The sequence below is a fragment of the Rhinopithecus bieti genome, unplaced genomic scaffold (assembly GCF_001698545.2).
Source record: "Rhinopithecus bieti isolate Rb0 unplaced genomic scaffold, ASM169854v2 scaffold_8309, whole genome shotgun sequence".
In the NCBI taxonomy this organism is placed as follows: Eukaryota; Metazoa; Chordata; class Mammalia; order Primates; family Cercopithecidae; genus Rhinopithecus; species Rhinopithecus bieti.
The window spans coordinates 947,033-970,510 of record NW_016805935.1 but is presented as its reverse complement, the minus strand read 5'-3'; the positions used below and the strand labels follow the sequence as shown (position 1 = coordinate 970,510).

At 42.1% G+C, this 23,478-nt stretch overlaps 1 protein-coding gene across 1 annotated transcript in view; it reads right to left on the bottom strand.

The window, feature by feature from the left end:
• Nucleotides 1-23,478, bottom strand: part of KIF13A (kinesin family member 13A) — a gene marked incomplete at its 5' end in the record, with an annotated part of 231,233 nt that overhangs the window by 26,881 nt on the left and 180,874 nt on the right. Inside the window, 9 exons of the mRNA XM_017874247.1 lie at nt 777-815; nt 5,960-6,106; nt 6,284-6,416; nt 8,306-8,457; nt 10,869-11,042; nt 11,694-11,855; nt 15,764-15,913; nt 16,844-16,984; nt 20,853-21,015. Coding sequence (XP_017729736.1) covers nt 777-815; nt 5,960-6,106; nt 6,284-6,416; nt 8,306-8,457; nt 10,869-11,042; nt 11,694-11,855; nt 15,764-15,913; nt 16,844-16,984; nt 20,853-21,015 — 1,261 coding nt within the window. The remainder of the gene's footprint in view (nt 1-776; nt 816-5,959; nt 6,107-6,283; nt 6,417-8,305; nt 8,458-10,868; nt 11,043-11,693; nt 11,856-15,763; nt 15,914-16,843; nt 16,985-20,852; nt 21,016-23,478) is intronic.

Sequence of the window (23,478 nt, the reverse complement as noted above, 5' to 3'; positions counted from 1 at the left end):
CCGTACAAAGACTGGGCACCAAACCCAGAGAGCTTCATCTCGGTTTGCTGCTTTGACAATTTATACATAACCCCACACTCCATGATATTAGGCCAGTCAGTGCTGACTAGGTATAATCTCAATTTGCACATCTATATATTTTTTCTAGATTTCCAACCAGAAAAAGCTGAGATTTAAATTCTATAGGTTATGGAGAACTAAGTCTGACCCAAATGAGAGAAGAAAGCTGGCTAAACAAAACACAATTACGTGCATAAAATGTCTCCAATTTTCCTATTCAGCAAAAGTCTTGTAAAGTAAAATGGCATATTACAACAATATTAGCTCTTGGATGTAAGGAGCAGAATGCACTTTAGCATAGGAAAGGTAAGAGTCTATCTAAAAGATTATGGATGGATAACTACAATATTTTAAGATCATCCGTTTTTTAATTAATTAATTAATTAATTGGCAGGAGACTGGAGTTTTATTATTACTCAAATCAGTTTCCAGATCATCCATTTTAATACAGTGATAATGATATTGCTTAGCAATAAGACAGTAAATCGAGATGGCATAGCAAAAAGGCAGTATTTGGCTACAAATTTTGAGCTGACAAGGCAATCTGTAGAAATAGTATTGTGTTTGAATACATATGAAGCAAATCAAAAGCAAGTGAGAAACTGCATATTCTTGCTCTAGGGCCCTCCTTCCTCCTCCCTGGCCTCTGCTTTGCGAATGCTGGCAATTAGCAGTAGCTGTGCCCCATGCCACAGGATTGACAGCAGTAGTAATACCTGATAACTATCCATATCATCACCATCCTCATCATCTCTCTGGTAGGAAAAAAATAAACACAAAGGACAAGCATTTTGTTTTTTTAACAGCATACAGGGAAAATAATTATTTAAGCTTAACACACATTAAAATGGACAGCTCACATACATAAGCATAATAAAACACTAAATTGAATCTCAAAAAAGGTATACTAGATTTAATTCACTTGTCTATAAAGAATTTTTCACATAAAGAATCATTGAAACATAAAAATTTGGCTGGGCTCATGCCTGTAATCCCAACATTCTGGAAGGCCGAGGCAGGAGGATCTCTTGAAGCTAGAAGTTCGAGACCCGCCTGGGCAACATAGCAAGACCCCATCTGTACAAAAAATCTTTTAAAATTAGCTGGATTTGATAGTGTGCACCTGTAGTCCCAGCTACTTGGGAGACTAAAGCGGGACGATCACTTGAGAGGAGGAGATGCAGGCTGCAGTGAGCTCTGGTTATACCACTCCACCTCAGCCTGGGCAGCAGAGACCTTGTCTCCAAAAAACAAACAAAAAATTAAATAAAATAAGAAATCTCTTAGCTGGGGATAGGAACCAACATCATTGGGCCAGGCCTTACACCACTGTCATATAGGCAGCTGATACGTATTTTGGGGTAGACTATTTGACTGAGATTTGAGATAGGCTTAGGAAGACAGAATGGCAAAACTACAAGGAAGATTCTCTTGCCCAATCTCAGTTTGAGCAATGAGTCAACTAAGCCTTAAAGGATGAAATGATTTAACCTTACGATCACACAGATAATGGCAGGTCAGAACTGTAAGCCAGGTCTGAGGTCTCCAACCTCAGCCGTCTTCCCTGATGCAATCATCCCAGGGGAAAGCTGGGGCAACCTCAGGCTATATACATACAAGGGTCTGTACTACACTGTTGAAATAAAAGCAACAGCATACTATTTGGAATATAAGGATCGGTCAGTACTCTCTACTGACCATAACAATCACTTGAAAGAATCACAACTGTCCCAAACACAGGGAAACATTGTAAAATAACTAAATAAAGCAAAAATTTTGGCAAAAACATTTGGCAAAACAAAGTAATCATGTTGAAAACAAAAGGGTCTTGGTTGAAAAAAGTTTCCTTAGGAACAAGAATCTAGAATCCCTTTAGATTTATGATTACAAAAGTGCTTTAAGAATATAGTCAAAATTATTTTCATATATACTTCAAAATGAACTGCTTTTTTTTTTTTTATTTTGGTAACCATCATTATCAGTTATGTGACTAACTCATTAAATGCAATCCTAATCTCGAAGCAATTCATCTTGAACTAATGCTTCCTATTAACATAAAAGAACAAATAGCTCTAATTTATCATAATTTTTTTTTCTTTTTTTTTGAGACAGAGTCTCGTTCTGTCTCCCAGGCTGGAGTGCAGTGGCGTGATCTCTGCTCACTGCAAGCTCCGTCGCCTCCCGGGTTCACGCCATTCTCCTGCCTCAGCCTCCCGAGAAGCTGGGACTACAGGCGCCCGCCACCACACCCGGCTAATTTTTTTGTATTTTTAGTAGAGACGGGGTTTCACCGTGTTCGCCAGTATGGTCTCGATCTCCTGACTTCGTGATCCGCCCGCCTCAGCCTCCCAAAGTACTGGGATTACAGGCATGAGCCACCATGCCCGGCCTAATTTATCATAATTTTAAACCACGGAGGTAGTTCTATTAACTGAAAACTGGCCTAAGCATTCATGATGTAAAATTGTTGCAAAATCAGCATATTCTGCATTGGTTTCAGCTACTGCATCAGAATAATTTTTTTTTTTTTTTTTTTTTTTGCATCAGAATAATTCTAAAGCACTGTGTCAACAACAAAACACTTAACAGACATAACCTGGAACATGGCAGCAAAGAAAAAAAACGCCTTTAAAATAGTTACAGTTCAAATTTTAAGAACACTATGCTCTTTTTTCTTTAAATTTATTTTTATTTTTGTTTATTTATTTATTTTTTGAGATGGAGTTTCGCTCTGTCGCCCAGGTTGGAGAGCAGTGGCGCGATCTCGGCTCACTGCAAGCTCCACCTCCCAGGTTCATGCCATTCTCTTGGACCCCAGCCTGGGTGAGAGTGAGACTCACAAAAAAAAAAAAAGAAGCAAAGAGTTGATCTTTGGAATGTTCCTCAAATGAGAACATTTACTTAGTTGATGATCCATATACTGCAGGTCACGGCCCCCCGAGTAGCTGGGACTACAGGTGCCCACCACCACGCCCGGCTAATTTTTTGTATTTGTAGTAGAGACGGGGTTTCACTATGTTAGCCAGGATGGTCTCGATCTCCTGACCTGGTGATTCGCCTGCTTCGGCCTCCCAAAGTGCTGGGATTACAGGCGTGAGCCACCGCGCCTGGCCAAGAGCACTATGCTCTTAAAGAGCATATAGCACTGGGGAAAGGCTAATATTTTAAAGTTTATAATTTGACAAAAATCAGTTTTAACTCAGAGGTAGAGCTGTTTTTAAAAAAATGCAAACAGTTGCTGGGCGTGGTGGCTCACACGTGTAATACCAGCACTTTGGGAGGACCAGGCAGGCGGATCATTTGAGGTGAGGAGTTCGAGACCAGCCTGGCCAACACGGTGAAACTCCGTCTCTACTAAAAATACAAAAATTAGCTGGGCGTGGTGGTTCGTGCCTGTAATACCAGGTACTCGGGAGGCTGAAGCAGGAGAATCGCTTGAACCAGGGAGATGGAGCTTGCAGTGAGCTGAGATCGTGCCACTGCACTCCAGCCTGGGTGACAGAGAGAAACTCCGTCTCCAAAAAAAACCAAAAAACCAAAAAAACACCGGGCACAGTGGCTCACGCCTGTAATCCTAGCACTTTGGGAGGTCGAAGTGGAAGGATCACAAGGTCAGGAGTTCAAGACCAGCCTGGCCAACATGGTGAAACCACCATCTCTACTAACAATACAAAAATTAGCCAGGCGCATTGGCAGGCGCCTGTAATCCCAGCTACTCTGGAGGCTGAGGCAGGAGAATCGCTTGAACCTAGGAGGCGGAGGTTACCATGATCTGAGATCGCACCATTGTACTCCAGTCTGGGCGACAGAGTGAGACCCCCCTCCCCCCCCAAAAAAAAGAAGCAAATAGTTGATCTTTGGAATGTTCCTCAAATGAGAACATTTAGTTAGTTGATCATCCATATATTGCAGGTCACGGTTTGAAGCAAACAAAGTCAATGTTTTATTGAGCATCAGAGATTTATTAAGCCACAAGGACCTCAGGATTATGTGGATAAGGACCTCAGGATTATTAAGTCTACCTCATCATTTTGGAGAAAAAAAGAACTCAAAGTTTAAATTATACAGCCAAGATAACCATTTAGTAAAGCTCAACTAGACTTAAGAACCCAGGTCTCCTGACTCCAAGTCTAGTGTTCTCTTTCAACTGTGCAGCCACGTAGAAGCTGATGGCTAAGTGAAGGACTGAACTGCTATGAGAATACCTACAATCCCATTTCCTGCTCCACAGGCTGCACACACACAAGGAAAAGTCTGGTGGAGAAGACTGCCAAACCACAACAGCCCTGTCCTTGCATCCACACTCATACTCTGAATGACGTGTGGACAGATGTTCCAAGCTAGAGGGAATTCTGATGCTTGAAGAGGGAAGGCAGCGTCTGACAAAGCTATTACTGCCTTGAAGTCCAATAGTCTGTGCACTGACTTTTAGCTTTCAGAAAAGTCTTTGCCTAAAAGCCATGAAGCCAAAAGGAAACCGAGATAGAAGGGAAAACATCCTCAAGATTGGCTGGGCTTAGACTCAAAGACTCCACAGAGGAGAAATGTTTTCTCCTTGGCACGATAGGGATAGTACTCCCAAACACATATGGTGGTGAGGGAGGCAGATTCAACAGTGATTCTTCCCAGTTCCTAATTCATATCTGGTAGTAAACTGGGGACTCAATGAAGTATACACATTTTTTTTAGGCTACTGGGGGACAAGTTCCTAATTTTATTTATTTTTTTTGAGACAGAGTCTTCCTCTGTCACCCAGGCCGGAGTGCAGTGGCGTGATCTTGGCTCACTTGCAGCCTCTGCCTCCCAGGTTCAAATGATTCTCATGCCTCAGCCTCCTGAATAGCTGAGACAACAGTCATGTGCCACCACACCTAGCTAATTTTTTGCATTTTTAGTAGGGACAGCATTTTGCCATGTTGGTCAGGCTGGTCTCGAACTCCTGGGCTCAAGTGATCCTCCCACCTCAGCCTCCCAAAGTGCTGGGATTATAGCCATGAGCAAACATGCCTGGCCAAGTTCCTAATTTTAGAGATTCTTTTCATGGAGTACTGAATAGTTCTGACTGATAATATGATCAATTCTTAGATCAGTTCTTAGAGGTTTTCATCTTTTTATTTTTAAAATGAGAATATAATGTTTAGGAAATCAAGATTTAATGAACAAAAATTATCATAAGGACAAATTTTAACAAAAGAAGTAAAGCTTTCAAAGAGCTGGTTTATTATGACAATGTATGAAAATAATTTTACACTATAAGTAAAAGTAGTCAGGCATGGTGGCTGATGCCTGCAATCCCTGCACTTTGGGAGGCTGAGGCAGGAGGATCACTTGAGTCCAGGAACTTGAGACCAGCGTCGGCAACAGAATGACACACCCTACTCTACAAAAAATAAAAGAATCAGCTGAGCGTGGTGATGTGTGCCTGTAGTCCCAGCTACTTAGGAAGCTGGGGTAGGAGGACTGTTTGAGCCCAGGAGGTCAAGGATGCAGTAAGCCATGATCACACCGCTGTACTCCAACCTGGGCAACAAAGCAAAACCTTATCTTTAAAAAAAAAATAACACAAAAAAAAAACCCCAAAAGGTAGATCAGGTCAAGCAGTAATGCCAAAGATACAACATATTTTGGGCCAGATATAAAATCTGCCTAAAGTAAATGACTACTATAGCATTAGGATGTGTGTGTTTATAAATAAAATCATTATTAACCGACACTAAGCAAACAGATTTTAAAGCTAGAAAAAAGGCAACGGATGGAAATGTGAACTGGGGGAAGATCTACGGTTAAGGCAAGGAGTTCTGTTATATTCGCAAAAAGGTCCCCATCGGAGATCATTAAATGCCTTATTTCTGCATTAACCAAGCTTTGTTAAATACTATTTCAAGTCTGCTTGTCTTACCTGGTAACTGTCCAGCCCTCTCTGGAGTTTGGTGGACCTGGCGGTCACACAACCGATGGATACTGACAGGATGGCTTCAACCATAAGTGGCAGTGTCCCTGAATGCTGCACAGGTTTCACCGTGACTTGCACTCGACGGGAATGACCCTGAAGAGGGTGGGCAGAGGTATGGGTGCCAGGAATGATAATGAAGAGGAAGGGGATAAAGAAGGGGAAACGGATTAGAGAACAAAGATACAAAAAGTTAGAAAATCCCCAGAAACTATGTGTAAGAGTGGAATAGGGAGAAAACATTCAAAAAAAAACCCAAAACAAACCCAGTACCTGTCTAAGTTGAAAGATGCCTCCTGTGTTGACATCTTTTGCCTGATGAAGCTCCACGGCAGCATACTCCCCTAACTCATTCAATTCTAATATGGAGATCCACATTTCTATTCTTCGTGTTACTTCATTCCACCTGCAGAAACACATTCCAACAAGCAAGAGCGTCACTGTCCAGCCACACTGTTAGTAACAGTAATAAGCCACCATTCACTGAGCACTTACTATGTGCTAGGCACTCTGCCATGTATCTCGTATAAGTTACTTCCTTATTTAACTCTCAAAACCACCCTGTCATATTGTTTCTATTTATTTTATTGAGGTAGACTGAAATGTCCACATCTTGAGTATAGAGTTCGATGAGTTTTGAGAAATGCATATATGAGTGCAACCTGCCCTATCACCTCAGAAAGTTTGCTCATACCCGTTCCCATTCAATCCCCACACTCCCGTAGCAACTGTGTAACTCAGAGATTAGTTTTGCCTGTTCTAGAACTCCAGATAAATGGAATTGCACATTACGTATTCTTGCGTCTGGCTTCTTTCATTCAGCATAATGTTTCTGAGATTCATCCAAATGGATAAAAGTTTTTTTTCTTTTTTAATGCAGAGTAATACTTTATTTATGAATAATACCAATTTATCCCCATTCACTCACTGAAGGATATTTGGGCTATTTGCAATTTGGGGATACCATGAATAACAATGACATGAACATCATCTAGGTCGGGTGTGGTGGCTCACACTTGTAATTCCAGCACTTTGGGAGGCCAAGGCGGGTGGATCACCTGAGGTCAGGAGTTCGAGACTAGCTAGCCTGGCCAATATGGTGAAACCCTGTCTCTACCAAAAAAAAAAAAAAAAAAAAAAAAAAATTAGCCAGGCATGGTGGCACACACCTGTAAGCCCAGCTACTCAGGAGGCTGAGGCAGGAGACTCACTCCAGGAGGTGGAGACTGCAGTGAGCTAAAGATCGCACCACTGCACACCCAGCCTAGGAGACAGAGTAAGACTCCAAACTCAAAAAAAAAAAAAAAAAAAAAGAACATTGTGTACAATTCTATTGCAGACTGACATTTTCATTTATCTTGGGTACATACCTATGAGTGGGATTCTCGGGTCATAAAAGAGCCGAGTGATCAACTTGACAAGAAAATGCCAGTTTTCCCCCAGATTGTGGCTTGTGTATTCATTTTCGTAGTGGTCTTTTGATGAGCACATGCTTTCAATTTTGATTAAGTCCAACTTAAACAATTTTTTTCTTCTATGGTTAGCATTTTCTGTGGCCTGAGAATATGTGACTATCTCAAAATCCTGTGTTCTTCTGCAAGCGTTATAGTTTAAGCTTTCATATTTAAGGTTACATATGATTCATCTCAAATTAATTTTTGTATATGGTGTGAAGTCAAGAACAAGGGTGATTTTTCTCCACATAGAGATGTAGTTGTTTCAGTCTCATTTGTTGATAGGACATACAATTCCCCATTGAATTTCTCTGGTGCCTGGTAGTTTCTTTCATCATTTTCATTTTACAAAGGAGGAAATAGGATCAGAGAAGGCTGGCTTCCCTCCCTCTCTCCCTCCCTTCCTCCCTCCCTCCCTCCCTTCCTTCTTTTTTTTGAGACGGAGTCTTACTCTGTCACCCAGGCTGGAGTGCAGTGGCACGATCTCGGCTCACTGAAACCTCCACCTACCGGGTTCAAGAGATTCTCCTGCCTCAGCCTCCTGAGTAGCTGGGATTATGGGCACATGCCACCATGCCTGGCTAATATTTGTATTTTTAGTAGAGACAGGGTTTCACCATGTTGGCCAGGCTGGTCTCTAACTCCTGACCTCGTGATCCGCCCGCCTCGGCCTCCCAAAGTGCTGGATTACAGGCGTAAGCCACCGTGCCCGGCCATTCTTTTTTTTAATTAAATGATTTTATTTTTTTTTTATGAGCAGCCTCCTAGGCCAGAGTAGGTTCAGAGACTGCTCAAGTCCTAGTCTTGACCTTGTATCTAAAACTCACAGCCAAGTACAAACCTGTCATGCAGTGTTCTTGTCTTAGCATGAAGAGAATCAACCTCCCAGATGGAGGTGCCATTTCCAGCACACCGGTGGCCCCACACTTCAATGGCCAGTGCTCCATCTGAAATGAACTCCAGAAATTCTTCTGTTACATTCACCACATAGTCCTGGGGTAAGTGGGCGAAAGCACAAGAATTATGCTTAAAGGAGTCTGTGAAATTTCCTTTTGATCTTTCAACTGTTATATTTATTTTAGAGTATGTTAGCCTGATCTTGACCTTAAATCCATCTCTTCTGTTTTACAGAAAACCATGAAGAACCACAGAATATTAGATCTGAAAGGAAAATTGGGAGGCAATTTAATTCAACCTGTTTCTTTCTTTTTGAGATGGAGTCTCGCTTCATTGCCCAGGTTGAAGTGCAGTAGCACGATCTCCACTCACTGCAAGCTCCGCCTCCCAGGTTCACGCCATTCTCCTGCCTCAGCCTCCCTAGTAGCTGGGACTACAGGCAAACGTCACTATGCCAGGCTAATTTTTAAATTTTTAGTAGAGACGGGGTTTCACCGTGTTAGCCAGGATGGTCTCGATCTCTTGACCTCGTGATCCACCCACCTCAGCCTCCCAAAGTGCTGGGATTACAGGCGTGAGCCACCACGCCCAGCCTCAATCTGTTTCTTGTATCAATAAAGAAAATGAAGAAAGCAAATTGTCCAAAGTCATATGGTTTGTTAGTTACAGAGCTGAATCTACATTGTCTTACACTTGGTTCATTCTCAGTTCCACAGGACCAGTCTGATTTTCAGCTGGCACAGACTAACTGCATGAACTGTTCCTTGCCATGGCTTAAGAGAATAATAACAGAATTAAATTTTATATGGTTATCTTCATGACTTTATGCTCTTGCTTTTAAGCTTTCCTACCCTATCTCCTCTTTCTAAAACACAGACAGACTGGGCACGGTGACTCGCGTCTGTAATCCCAGCACTTCGGGAGGCCGAGGCAGGAGGATAGCTGGAGCCCAGGAGATAGTGATCAGCCTGGGCAACAAAATGAGATCCTGTCTCTATAAAGTAAAAATTAGCCAGGTGTGGTGGTGCATGCCTGTAGTCCCAGCTACTCAGGAGGCTGAGGCAGGAGGATTACTCGAGCCCAGGAGTTCGAGGCTACAGTGAGCCATGATTATGCCACTGCACTCCAGCCTGGGCAATAGAGTGAGACATCGTCTTTAAAAACAGAAACAAACCCAAACAGATGATTGTGAGGAAATGAATACTGAACTGACCGAGATGGGTGGCAAATCACCCAGAGAAACGCAGTAGGCAAGAAGCCAAGCTAATTTTCTTTCCATTAGTCTCTCAGTGGAATCTCAGGTGAAGACATCTCTTGTGATGCTAATTTGCAGAAACAGTTGTGCTATATTTATTTAACCATATAGTATCTACTTTTCAGTCTATTTTATTTGAAGATAGACCCAGAATTTAAGAAGAAAAACAAACTTCATGACAATCTATACATTTTAGAGATGAAAAAACTCCAAGATCACAAGAGATCCAAAAAACTCCAAGATCACAAGAACCCAGAAGCTCTGGGACTAGCATTTATTAAAACAGCTGTTAACCAGAACACACTTGAAATTCAGATTTCATCTTTCTAAATAAGCAGCTTTGTGGATTCAAAGAAAGATGCGGAATATTTAAAAGAATATTCAGAGAACAACGATAAAAATGATTAATAAAGATTTTGAGGAACAGACTTGGTGAATACAGATAAATGTAGGCTATTTGTTTTCAGAAAAGAAAACTTGACAGCCTTTATGTATGTGAAATTTTATAGGTGGTGATATGGATTAGTTTTCCAAGTGTAGAACCAGAAAGAATAAGCATGATTTGCAAAAGAAGGGGTCTTGAGTATCTATGAAGGGTTGTCTAAGGAAAAACAAAACTATAGAGAGGATGGAGCTGGTCTTTCAGAAATGACTTCTCAGCAGTCCCTTGTGAAAGCCAGGAACAGTATATGATGTCTCAAAGGAGATCCAACCACATTTACCACAAATTCACCTTTCCCTTTTTCTAGTTTCTCATATGACTTATGAGAAAATCTATATGAAACATATCACTCATATGATACATTAGAATGTAATGCTGTCTTCTTAAGAATGATATGCAGCAACTTACATGTTAAGATGCACAAATTTTGAAATATGTATAATGTGATCCCACTTTTGTATAGCATTTTTAAAGAACTTATGTGTGCATGATGTAAAAGGGTGTTTGTATATATGTTATCATACACATATAAAAGATGTAGAGCATAGAAAGTAGTTTAATGAAATATGTAGCAACCTGTCATTGGTGGTTTATTATATCTTTGGGGAACAAGACTGTTGGTAGAGATCTTTTAGATTTTATTTTAAATATTTCTAAACTATTTGCATGTGTAATAAGGTACATTTTTGAGGTTAAAACATCTAATAAACATATTTTACTTAAAACAAATACTCATGGGGACAATCGATTATTAAACTGCACCCGTTTCTGCTGCTTCCTGCACAGCTCATCTGGTAACGGCATCTATACCTTACAATGGGAGAAGGTCACTGTGTACTGGGCATCCTTGGACTGTGGTGAAGGCACTTCGGGGTCCACCACTGGGGCAGCCACCGTAGACTCACACTGGTCCCAGAATGTGTATTGACAGAAGACGAAATTTGAGAGGTTCAAGGGCAGTCCCGTTGCTTCTTTAATTTTTACCTGAAGAGATAAACAATACAAATAAAACTCCAATAAACATTAAACATTCTTTTATTTCAGCTACCTCAAATTTAACAGTAAGCAATTAAATAAATCGGTCATCCATTTGACATCTGAAAATATTATATCTGACTGTGACACTAGGGATTGTATCGATAATGAAATCTGTACCACAGTTCTGTAACTATAGTATACAAACTTGGCAACAAATACACACATCTCTGCAAAAGCTTCCTGAAGGGGTGGCCTGCCCCTCCACACCTGTGGGCATTTCTCCTCAGGTGGAACGAGAGACTTGAGAAAAGAAAGAGACACAGAGACAAAGTATAAAGAAAGAAAACAGTAACAGTCTGATCTCTCTTTCTTTTCCCCCACACTTCCTAATGACTGAGGCAACCTGTAATAGAAAAACATAATTCACTAAGCAACATACACTTCTTGCATGTCAAATACATAGATACTTTTGAAATTTGATGCAATTGTCAACAGAAAGTGTGCTATATTTCTGAAAGCAAAGTACTGTCCACCATTGTACCTGCTATTACAAAATTCAACTTTTACTACCCTGGATGAAAAACTCTCATAAGATTTTTTATAAAATGGTTTTGCATGAAAGTCATTCATATGAGCCTCCCATCACTGTCCTCTCACCCGACATGTCAGTTTTTTGACTCGGTGAATGATTTCCCCGCTGCTGTCTACGACTTCAAGGCTCCCACTTTCACTGGAATTCTCCGAAGAGTCATCCTCCACCACACGCTCCGGAACAGCTCCTGTAACACGCATCACTTCCACGTGGAGACGTCCTGCAACCTGGGTCAAGGAATCCGCGCACCTCAGAGTTAACAGACATCTTGTGGGCAACCTCGACCCAAGACAGACATGCCTTCTACAGTGAAACTGGACAGGGGCTCTGCAGCTGCTGCTTGGTCATCTTCGGTAACGGGAGTCCTGCTACTACCGGAGCAGTCCATTCCACCACTTGCCCCTGTAATCGTCCTGCCTTAGTGTGAGCCAAATTTGCCTCCCTGCAACTTGCCTTCTGGAGTCATCCTCAAACGTATCCTTCCACAGGATAGCCCATGAATAGCCTAAAGGCAGCTCTCACATTCTACTTGGAGTCATCTAGTATCCATGTGTTTTTTTTTTTTTTTTTCCAAGACGGAGTCTTGCTCTATAATCCAGGCTGGAGTGCAATGGCACCATCTCAGCTCACTGTAACCTCCGCCTCCTAGGTTCAAGCGATTCTCCTGCCTCAGCCTTCTGACTGGATGGGATTACAGGTGCGTGCCACCAAGCCCAGGTAATTTTTTTTTTTTTTGAGACGATGTCTAGCTCTGTCACCCAGGCTGGAGTGCAGTGGCGCAATCTTGGCTCACTGCAACCTCTGCCTCCTGGGTTCAAGTGATTCTCCCGCCTTAGCCTCCCAAGTAGCTAGAATTACAGATGCCTGCCACCATGCCCAGCAAATTTTTCTATTTTTAGTAGAGACAGGGTTTCACTGTGTTGGCCAGTCTGGTCTCGAACTCCCGACCTCATGATCCGCACGCCTCGGCCTTCCAAAGTGCTGGGATTACAAGCGTAAGCCACTGTGTCCAGCCAATTTTTGTATTTTTAGTAGAGACGGACTTTCACCGTATTGGCCAGGCTGGTCTCGAACTCCTGACCTGGTGATCTGCCTCCATCAGCCTCCCAAAGTGCTGGGACTACAGGCGTGAGCCACCGCGCCTGGCTATCCATGTTTTTTTAAATATTCATGTGAGTGAATATAAAATGCTTAATTCACTTATTCATTTGACCAAAGAGCTAGCTCATGAAATACCAAAATAAAAACACAGGTTCTGTCATCAGGGAACAGTCAAGGGAGGCAAGACACAGAAGTAACTCACTAACAGGCCAGGTGTGGTGGCTCAAGCCTGTAATCCCAGCATTTTGGGAGGCCGAAGTGGGTGAATCACCTTAGGTTAGGAGTTCAAGACCAGCCTGGCCAACATGATGAAACCTTGTCTCTACTAAAAATACAAAATCATAAAAAAATAAATTAGCCAGGCATGGTGGGTCACACCTGTAGTCCCAGCTACTTGGGAGGCTGTGGCAGGAGAACTGCTTGAACAAGGGAGGGCAGAGGTTGCAGTGAGCCGAAATCGCACCACTGCACTCTAACCTGGGCAACAGAGTGAGACTCGGTCTCAAACAACAACAGCAACAAAACTCACCAATAACAGCATAGATCAATTGCTATAATAGATACATGTGCGAGTTGTTATAGGATAAACTTACCCACCAGCAAATATTTACCAAGAACTAACTGTGCCAGGAACTGTGCTAAGTGCTGTGCATCCAACAGCAAACCAAATTGACAAGGTTCCTGGGCTCGGGCAGCTTTTATTCTCTTGAGAGTAGAGAATGGGTGTGTAACTCAGACTGGGGCTGAGAGCAGGATGAAGGAGGGTTCCATAAAGCAGTGCCATTAGAGCTAATCCAGGAGGAACAGCATATTGAAAGCCACACAAACATGAGGAGAGTTATTTTAAAACTTTTTCATTAAAAGGTTTTAAATTTTCTATCATGGTGGCTCTCTGGATAGGAGTCAGTTTAACCATGTTTCTCTTAAAGCTGGCTGCACAGAATCAAATTAGAGGAAAAGGATTATTCTGAAATTTGCATTCTTGGAGTGCTTTAATTGTCTTAATTATCTCTCGTCACACAGTTTCAGATTGTAATAACTGTGGCTGTCATTACACATGTGTACAAGGTGACACATGTTCTGGTAGCGCGCTGTCATCCTAAATAGGGAAGATTTTTTTTTTTTTTTTTTTTTTTTTTTTTTTGAGACGGAGTCTCGCTCTGCTGCCCAGGTTGGAGTGCTGTGGCCGGATCTCAGCTCACTGCAAGCTCCGCCTCCCGGGTTCATGCCATTCTCCTGCCTCAGCCTCCCGAGTAGCTGGGACTACAGGCGCCCGCCACCTCGCCCGGCTAATTTTTTTGTATTTTTTAGTAGAGACGGGGTTTCACCGTGTTAGCCAGGATGGTCTCGATCTCCTGACCTCGTGATCCGCCCGTCTCGGCCTCCCAAAGTGCTGGGATTACAGGCTTGAGCCACCGCGCCCGGCCTGGGAAGATTATTTTTAAAGGTAGATCAGATCCAACTTCCACACAGCAATTGGCACTGGTACCAAGGACCTAAGAGAAATCACATGATGATATCTGAGAAGTAAGACAAATACGGAGGAAGTAGTAAGATGAGGGAAGAAAGGAAATAAAAGACATCAGAAGATAGTTGTTCTTACTTTTTTTTTTTTTAATACTTTTCGATAATCTAATTCATTTTAATATAATTTCAGGGGGATTCATGGAATACTCAAAGCACACCACAGACTACAAATTAAGAAGTCCTGAACTAGGGACTCAGCCACTGAATCAGTCTGCCATGTTAACTGTGCTCACTTTTTCTTTCTGAGACAGGGTCTCGCTCTGTTGTCCAGGCTGGGCTGCATTGGTATGATCACGGCTCACTGCAGCTTAGACCTACCTGGGCTTTGGTGATCCTCCCACCTCAGCCTCCTGAGTAGCTAGGACTATACGTGCTCATCACCATGCCTGGTTAATTATTATTATTATTTTTTTGAGACAGAATCTCGCTCTGTCACCCAGGTTGGAATGTAGTGGTGTGATCTTGGCTCACTGCAACCTCCGCCTCCCGGGTTCAAGCAATTCTCCTGCCTCAGCCTTCCGAGTAGCTGGGACTATAGGTGCCCGCCACCATGCCTGGCTGATTTTTTTGTATTTTTAGTAGAGACGGGGTTTCACCATATTGGCCAGGCTGGTCTCGAACTCCTGACCTTGTGATCCACCCGCTTCAGTCTCCCAAAGTGCAGGGATTACAGGCGTGAGCGATTGCGCCCTGTCCATGCTTGGTCAATTTTTAAATTTCTTTTTTAGAGATGGCGTCTCACAATGTTGACCAGGCTGGTTTCAGACACCTAACTGTGCCCATTTTTCTCATGGGAAAAGCACTGTTAGGCACTGCTCCTCTGGAACAGAATGTTCATGGCGTGTTTCCATAGTGGATGGTGGGCTGTGCACTTACACCCAACAACTGGGAACCTGGGTCTATGTTGCAGCTTCACTTTGGGCAGAATGGCATCTCATTCTTCGCCTGCTCTAAGAATCACAAGAAATAACTTGGTAGTTCAAGGTACATTTTCTGAAATATCTTATGCCTACCTAGGCCACTATATCTAAATAGCTGAAACACCAGAGTTTAAAAGGAGAGTAACAAGGAGTCATTGAAGCCTGTTTTGTCTGAGTACTCTGGACTGCAAAATAATCCTCCTAAGCTGTATCTTATAAAGACCATTTGGGGTCCAGGAAGGAACTAGAGTATATTGCAAAAGTATGAGATTACCTTTAAAAAGAGAGAGCAATATGGGGCACAGAGCTGAATATGGTTTCCAAAATATTTCCAATTTGATTAAAACAAAGAAAAAACTTGTGACCTCCAAACATTAAATGTGTTATAATAATCCTTTAAGACCATGACTTAATCCTCAAAGCTTCTAATATCGATTATTAGTAGAGAAAGAAGAATGCAGATCTTGACTCTTTGCCTTAGTTTCTTGATCCACCTCAAGAACATAGCTTAAATAGAATGAAAAACAAAATAAAACAAAACGAAAAACTTGAACCACCATCGTTCTCCAAGGCTGGCCTGTGCTTACCTCCCCCTGCTGGCTGATGATAGGGACTGCATACTGGAGTTTCACATCGCAGAAGAGGCATTCCAAGAACACATTCGCCACCCCGATGAGGTTGTGATTCTCTTGGGCTTCATAGAAAGGGTCACCTCGTTTCCCGCAGAGTCTCTTTGCCTGAGCAGTAGGAGAAGCCAGTGAGTGGACGAATAAGAAACACAACATCAATTTAAATAATATTATTTAAAACTAGAGTTTGAAAACAAATTTAAAGAATCTATCCATTTGAACAGGAAGTAAAATTAGAATGCACATAAATAAAAACGAAATTAGCCGGGTGTGGTGGCGCATGCCTGTGGTCCCAGCTACTCAGGAGGCTGAGGCACGAGAATCGCTTGAACCCAGGAGACGGAGGTTTCAGTGAGCCGAGATCACACCACTCCAGCCAGGGTGAGACTGCCTCCATTAAAAAAAAAAAAAAAAAAACAAAAATTAGCCCATAGGAGGGGCCTGTTTGCTGGGGAGCTAAGTGATGCCTGTGCAGAGGATTCCTCTTCAGTCTCTGTCTTGTCGTCCCCCTACCCACCTCACCTGCAGCTTTTTCATTTCATCCCCTTTGCTTTGCCTCATCTCCTTTGCCAAGTCTTCTTTTCCACTGCTAATGTCCAAAAAATGGATTATGCAAGCTAAAATTACTCTTAGTAATCTACCCAGCCACGATCACAGCTAGGGGTGTGTGAACACACATTAATGAATGTGAAATCCACACTGGCTCCAGCCAAGCTGATTTTTCACAGCACCGATAAAATGGCATAAATTTACTTCCTTCTACTTCTTTTCACTTGAAATGTAGTAAACATGAAGCCAAATAAGAATCTACTATACGTTTTCTTCATTTAGTTCCCATCTGTGTGGGGATCACGTGTTATATTACTGATTTGACTTAGCACTTCTTTCAAAATCACTTGTGATTTATTTTCCTGATATAAACGTCTCAAGTATCATCAGCACATCTGTGTGTGTGTGTGTGTGTGTGTGAGATGCTAAATCGCTTATATTCTCTGTTTTTAACATAACAAAATCTCCTTTACATTTTCTCTCTTTTACCTCAGGAACTTTTTCCTTCCATTCTTGGTAAAGGTCTCTCATATCAATTAATTTATTCTCCAGCTTCTCGATGGTCCACACTTGGGTGCTCTTTCCTTTCCTCCTCACTTGGATAGCTGGCTCACTCACTATTGCACCTCTCTGCGTAAGGAAGAAAAAACAAACTCTGTTATAACTCCTTTTTCGATTGCTAAAGTAATATATATACAATAGTAACACAGTAAGTTTGCAAAACACATACATGTATACAAAAGAAGATAAAATTCTACCACCTAGGGGGATAGTCTGATTTATTTTCTCTCTTCTATGTACACTCATGCACACTTAACTTTTATCACAATCAAGACCAAACAAAAGTGTAACTTCACAGCCCAATCCTCTCTCCAGTTTTGATATTGTGATCATTTTTCTTGTATTGTTAAATATTCTTCATAAACATTTTTTTTTTTTTTTTTTTTTAAGATAGGGTCTTGCTCTATCACCCAAGCTGGAGTGAAGTGGTATGATCTTAGCTCACTACAACCTTGACCTCCTGGGCTCAAGCAATCCTCCCACCTCAGTCTCCCAAGTAGCTGGGACTACAGGCACATGACACCATGACTGACTTTTTTTTTTTTTTTTTTTTTTTTTTTTTTTTTGCATTTTTTTGTATAGATGGGGTTTTGTTACATTGCCCAGGCTGGTCTCAAACTCCTGTACTCAAGTGATCTGCCCACCTTGGCCTGCCAAAGTGCTAGGATTATAGGCGTGAGCCACCAGACCCAGCCATAAACATGATTTTTTAATGGCAACATAGCAGTATCCATAGCATTTGGATCTACTATACATATGACTAATTATTCTATTGTTTGACATCATGTCTGTTTCAAGTTTTCACTATTATAAAGTCCACTATGATAAGCATCCTGGACACTTCAATGACTATGGGCTTAGAATAAATTTCCCAAAGGGGAACTACTAGGTCAAAAGAGTAAAACCCAGCAAGACTGATAAGATACTCCCTGACTCATTTTCTAGCTTGCTTGCTGGAAGAAAAAATGAATGGATGAAAACAATTTTCTTACTTTTTTTAAATTTAGTTTTTCTTTTTTTCTGAGTCATAGAAAAACAATTTTCTGGCTGGGCATGGTGGCTCATGCCTATAATCCGAGCACTTTGGGCGACCAAGTTTGGTGGATCACCTGAGGTCAGGAGTTTGAGACCAGCCTGACCAACACCGTGAAACCCCACCTCTACTAAAAATACAAAATTAGCTGGGTGTGGTGGCACATGCCTGTAATCCCAGCCACTTGGGAGGCTGAGGTAAGAGAATCACTTGAACCCAGGAGGAGGAGGTTGTAGTGAGCCAATATCATGTCACTGCACTCCAGCCTGGGCAAAGAGTGAAACTCCACCTCAAAAAACAACAACTGCTGCAGGAAGTCAGGAACCCTGAATGGAGGGACCAGCTGGAACTGTGGCAGAGGAACATGAATTGTGAAGATTTCATGGACATTTATCAGTTCCCAAATAATACTTTTATAATTTCTTATGCCTGTCTTTAATATCTTAATCCTGTTATCTTCGTAAGCTGAGGATGTATGTCACCTCAGGACCACTGTAATAACTGTGTTAACTGCACAAATTTATTGTAAAACATGTGTGTTTGAACAATATGAAATCAGTGCACCTTGAAAAGAACAAAATAACAGCGATTTTAGGGAACAAGGGAAGACAACCATAAGGTCTGACTGCCTGCGGGGCCGGGCAAAAGAGTCATATTTTCTTCTTGCAGAGAGCCTATAAATGGACATGCAAGTAGGAGAGAGATTGCTAAATTCTTTTCCTAGCAAGAAATATTAATATTAACACCCTGGGAAAGGAATGCATTCCTGGGGGGAGGTCTATAAATGGCCGCCCTGGGANGGTGGATCACCTGAGGTCAGGAGTTTGAGACCAGCCTGACCAACACCGTGAAACCCCACCTCTACTAAAAATACAAAATTAGCTGGGTGTGGTGGCACATGCCTGTAATCCCAGCCACTTGGGAGGCTGAGGTAAGAGAATCACTTGAACCCAGGAGGAGGAGGTTGTAGTGAGCCAATATCATGTCACTGCACTCCAGCCTGGGCAAAGAGTGAAACTCCACCTCAAAAAACAACAACTGCTGCAGGAAGTCAGGAACCCTGAATGGAGGGACCAGCTGGAACTGTGGCAGAGGAACATGAATTGTGAAGATTTCATGGACATTTATCAGTTCCCAAATAATACTTTTATAATTTCTTATGCCTGTCTTTAATATCTTAATCCTGTTATCTTCGTAAGCTGAGGATGTATGTCACCTCAGGACCACTGTAATAACTGTGTTAACTGCACAAATTTATTGTAAAACATGTGTGTTTGAACAATATGAAATCAGTGCACCTTGAAAAAGAACAGAATAACAGCGATTTTTAGGGAACAAGGGAAGACAACCATAAGGTCTGACTGCCTGCGGGGCCGGGCAAAAAGAGTCATATTTTTCTTCTTGCAGAGAGCCTATAAATGGACATGCAAGTAGGAGAGAGATTGCTAAATTCTTTTCCTAGCAAGAAATATTAATATTAACACCCTGGGAAAGGAATGCATTCCTGGGGGGAGGTCTATAAATGGCCGCCCTGGGAATGTCTGTCTTACCCGGTTGAGATAAGGACTGACATATGCCCTGGTCTCCTACAGTACCCTCAGGCTTACTAGGGTGGGGAAAAACTTCGCCCTGGTAAATTTGTGGTCAGACCAGTTCTCTGCCCTCGAACCCTGTTTTCTGTTGTTTAAGATGTTAATCAAGACAATACGTGCACTGCTGAACATAGACCCTTATCAGTAGTTCTGCTTTTGCTCTTTGCCTTGTGATCTTTGTTGGACCCTTAACAGTAGCTCTGCTTTTGCCTTTTGTCCTGTTCCCTTTGAAGCATGTGATCTTTGTACCTACTCCCTGTTCTTACACCCCCTACCCTTTTGAAACCTTTAATAAAAACTTGCTGGTTTTGAGGCTCAGGTGGGCTTCACGGTCCTACCGATATGTGATGTCACCCCTGGTGACCCACCTGTAAAATTCCTCTCTTTGTATTCGTTCTCTTTAATTCTCAGCTGGCTGACACTTATGGAAAATAGAGAACCTAGGTTGAAATACTGGGGGTGGATTCCCTTGATAAACAACAACAAAAACAAAAAACAATTTTCTTCAAAGTTTCTCTCTACAGGAAAAATTCTTGAAGGTGAAATGACAGGAAGCTCTCAAACACTTGCAAAGAGTTCTGTGTGTTTGAAGTCAGGTATCATAAAAAGTCTTCCTTTCTTGTAGAATTCACTCTTAAAAAGGTACCATAGCAGGCCAGGCATGGTGGCTCACGCCTGTAATCCTAGCACTCTGGGAGGCCAAGCGGGTGGAACATTTGAACCCAGGAGTTCAAGACCAGCCTGGCCAATATGGCAAAACCCTGTCTCTACTAAAAACACAAAAATTAGCCGGGTGTGGTGGCATGCACCTGTAATCCCAGCTACTCGGGAGTTTGGGGTAGGAGAATTGCTTGAACCCGGGAGGCGAAGACTGCAGTGAGCTGAGATCATGCCATTGCACTCCAACCTGGGTGACAGAGTGAGACTTAGTCTAAAAAAAAAAAAACCAAACAAACAAAAACCAGGTACTATAGCCTACACATATTCCCCCAATTCAGAAAGGGGTATTTACATGCAAAAAAAAAAGCCAGGTAAAATATGTTTCTAGTCTTATTGTTTTAAAGAAGGCATATAAATTAGGAAGTCCTTCAGCCACTAAAATTCTGTGTATTCTTCTTATTACATATCTAAAAACATCATTTAAATAGCATTCTTACCCAATGAGGTGTATAAAGAATGTCTTGAAAAAAATAAATACCTCTGGCTGATATCAGGATCTCCTCAGGAATGTTTCTGGGATTTCAGTTTTAGATCCTGTTTTACAGTATTTACTACTGTACATCTTGCCCTCTCACTTGAAGGACATTCTTACCTTCCTATTAGCACTGAGGTTTGCAGCAGGGATCTGAAGGGTCACTTGGTAATCAGTGAGTTTGGTCATTTCCTCAGCCAGGAAGTTTGCTTCCCTCACCAAGGTGTTAGCTTTAACCAGCTGCTCTCGCAGTTTTGCCAGGCTTTGTCGGAAGAGTTCGTCCCTGCAGTGTCACAGAAAAGGGAATGAGAAAATCTAAAAGAAAACTGCAATCCCGTTTCTAAGTGAGCATCTTATTAGAAAATGGTAGAAAACTCCTCTCGGGCAGTATTTTTCAAATTATTTTACCAGACTACCTCTCATCCTTCCTGCCTGCCCATAGATGGGCTATCTGTTGAGAACTACTGATGGGGAGCAAATTGTTGAGCGACTTAACTGAAAACCACATTTTAAATTATTTAACATGTGAAAACGATCAGATTGTGATATGAGGATGCAAAAAACCAGTACAGGAATCTTCAGGAAAAACAAACGACGATTATGACTTGTGTGTGCTGAGGGAGGGTGGTGGGGCAGGGAGGGGCTGGCAGATGAGAGAAACCTGGAGTTAGAAGAAAGTATTTTTCATGACTTCTGCAGCTGGCAAAAGTCATGCTGTGGTAAGGTAGTTCTGCCGTAGCAGGAATTCTTTTTTTCAACTCTCTGCACAACATTACTTGCTGATAAAAAGTTTCTCTAATATCCCAAATTGGTCAAAACCCTCTTATATGTTCTCTCAGCCCCATGCCTTTAGCATTCATAGCATTTGCCATAGTTAGAACTTTTCATTTTTACTAGTGTAATTATTTAATACCTGTCTCCTACTAGGCTGTTAAGTGCCCCGGGGCAGGGACCATGTCTTTTTTTGGTTACACTATACTAGCTCCTGGCCAAGTGCATGACCCATTGTAGGATATTCAAAAAAGGCCCACTGAATAAAGAAAAGAGTGCTTCTGGATTTCACATTTGAATCTGGGTTCAAAAGTCACTCCATCTAGCAATTGCTCTGTGCCATATATAACTTCTCTTTTCCACCATTTATATACCGGAGGAAACTCTTATATCATAGAAAAATAATGAGCTCAAAGCATCTAAATCTCTACTCCTCACTCGTCACCTTAGAAATGACAGAGGATACATGCTGCGAGGATGCTAATGTAAAGCAAACAGTTTCTTAAAACCATATTACCAGCTGGGGGCAGTGGCTCACGGCTATAATCCCAATACTTTGGGGAGCCGAGGTGGGAGGATCACTTGAGGCCAGGAGTTCAAGGCCAGTCTGGGCAACATAGCAAGACCTCATCTCTATTAAAAAAAAAAAAAAAAAACAAAGAAAATGGTGATACCATTTTTCTGGTCACCCACGCTTAGATTTGTTCAGTCAGCTCAGTCTCTTCTCTTTTCTACAACGTCCGAAAAATAAGCCTATTGACTCTTCCTTTGAAGCATCTCCTAAGTCTCTCTGTGTTTTACCACATCCCTGCCTCAGGGCCCTTACACCTTCCCAATAATCTCACGGCACCCAGGCTCTTCTTGCTCCATTGCAAGGCAGTCCTTATCAAGCCCTGCTTTCCCCAGGCCGTTCCTCGGCTCAAGGCCTTGCAGGGCTCCTCTTCTCCCATAAAATAAATCCCAAACTCTGAGTCTGTAGCCTCCCACAACCCCTATCTGTTACTTTTGAATTTAATTTTCCCTGCTCTTTCACTAACTCACCTTCTACACCAGTGGTCCCCAACCTTTTTGGCACCAGGGACTAGTTTCATGGAACACAACTTTTCCACGGACCGAGGTTGGGGAAAGGGAGAGTTTTGGGATGACTCAAGTGCATTATATTTATTGTACACTTTATTTCTACTATTATATTGTAATAGATAATGAAATAATTATACAGCTCACCATAATGTAGAATCAGTGGGATCCCCAAGTTTGTTTTCCTGTAACTAGACAGTTCCATCTGGGGGTCATGGTAGACAGTGAGAGATCATCAGGCTTAAGACTCTTATAAGGAACATGCAACCTAGATCTCTTGCATGTACAGTTCATAATAGGGTTTGTGTTTCTATGAGAATCTGATGCCACTGCTGATCTGACAGGAGGTGGAGCTCAGGCAGTACTGCAAGTGATGGGGAGCAGCTGTAGACACAGATGAAGCTTTGCTTGCTGGCCCACTATTCACCTCCTGTTGTGCAGCCTGGCTCCTAACAGGCCACGGACCTGTACCAGTTTGTGGTCCGGGGACTGGAGACCCCTGTTCTAGACTACACAAAACAGTTATTTTGCAGTCTCCCGAATACATCTTATTCTCTTCCATTGCTTTTCATCTGTTCATGCCAATCTGCCCATCCAAAATGTCCTCTACTTTCTCTCTGGTCAAACTCTACCTCTCAAATGCGCTTGAAATCCTTCCTTCTCCCTGAAAATCTCTGTAGAAGACTCAGCTTCACTGAGGTCTCATCTTCCACTGAACAAGTAACAAGCTTGCTGTGCAGTCTGCCCACTTGGCGATTACATGCTTGCTTGTCATTTCAATATATTCACACAATCAATGCATACAATATTTACTAAATACCTACCAGGTGACCACATCATTCTAGGCACTAGGGATACTTCAAAGGATTCCCTGTCGCTTGCAACTCATTTTCCAGGG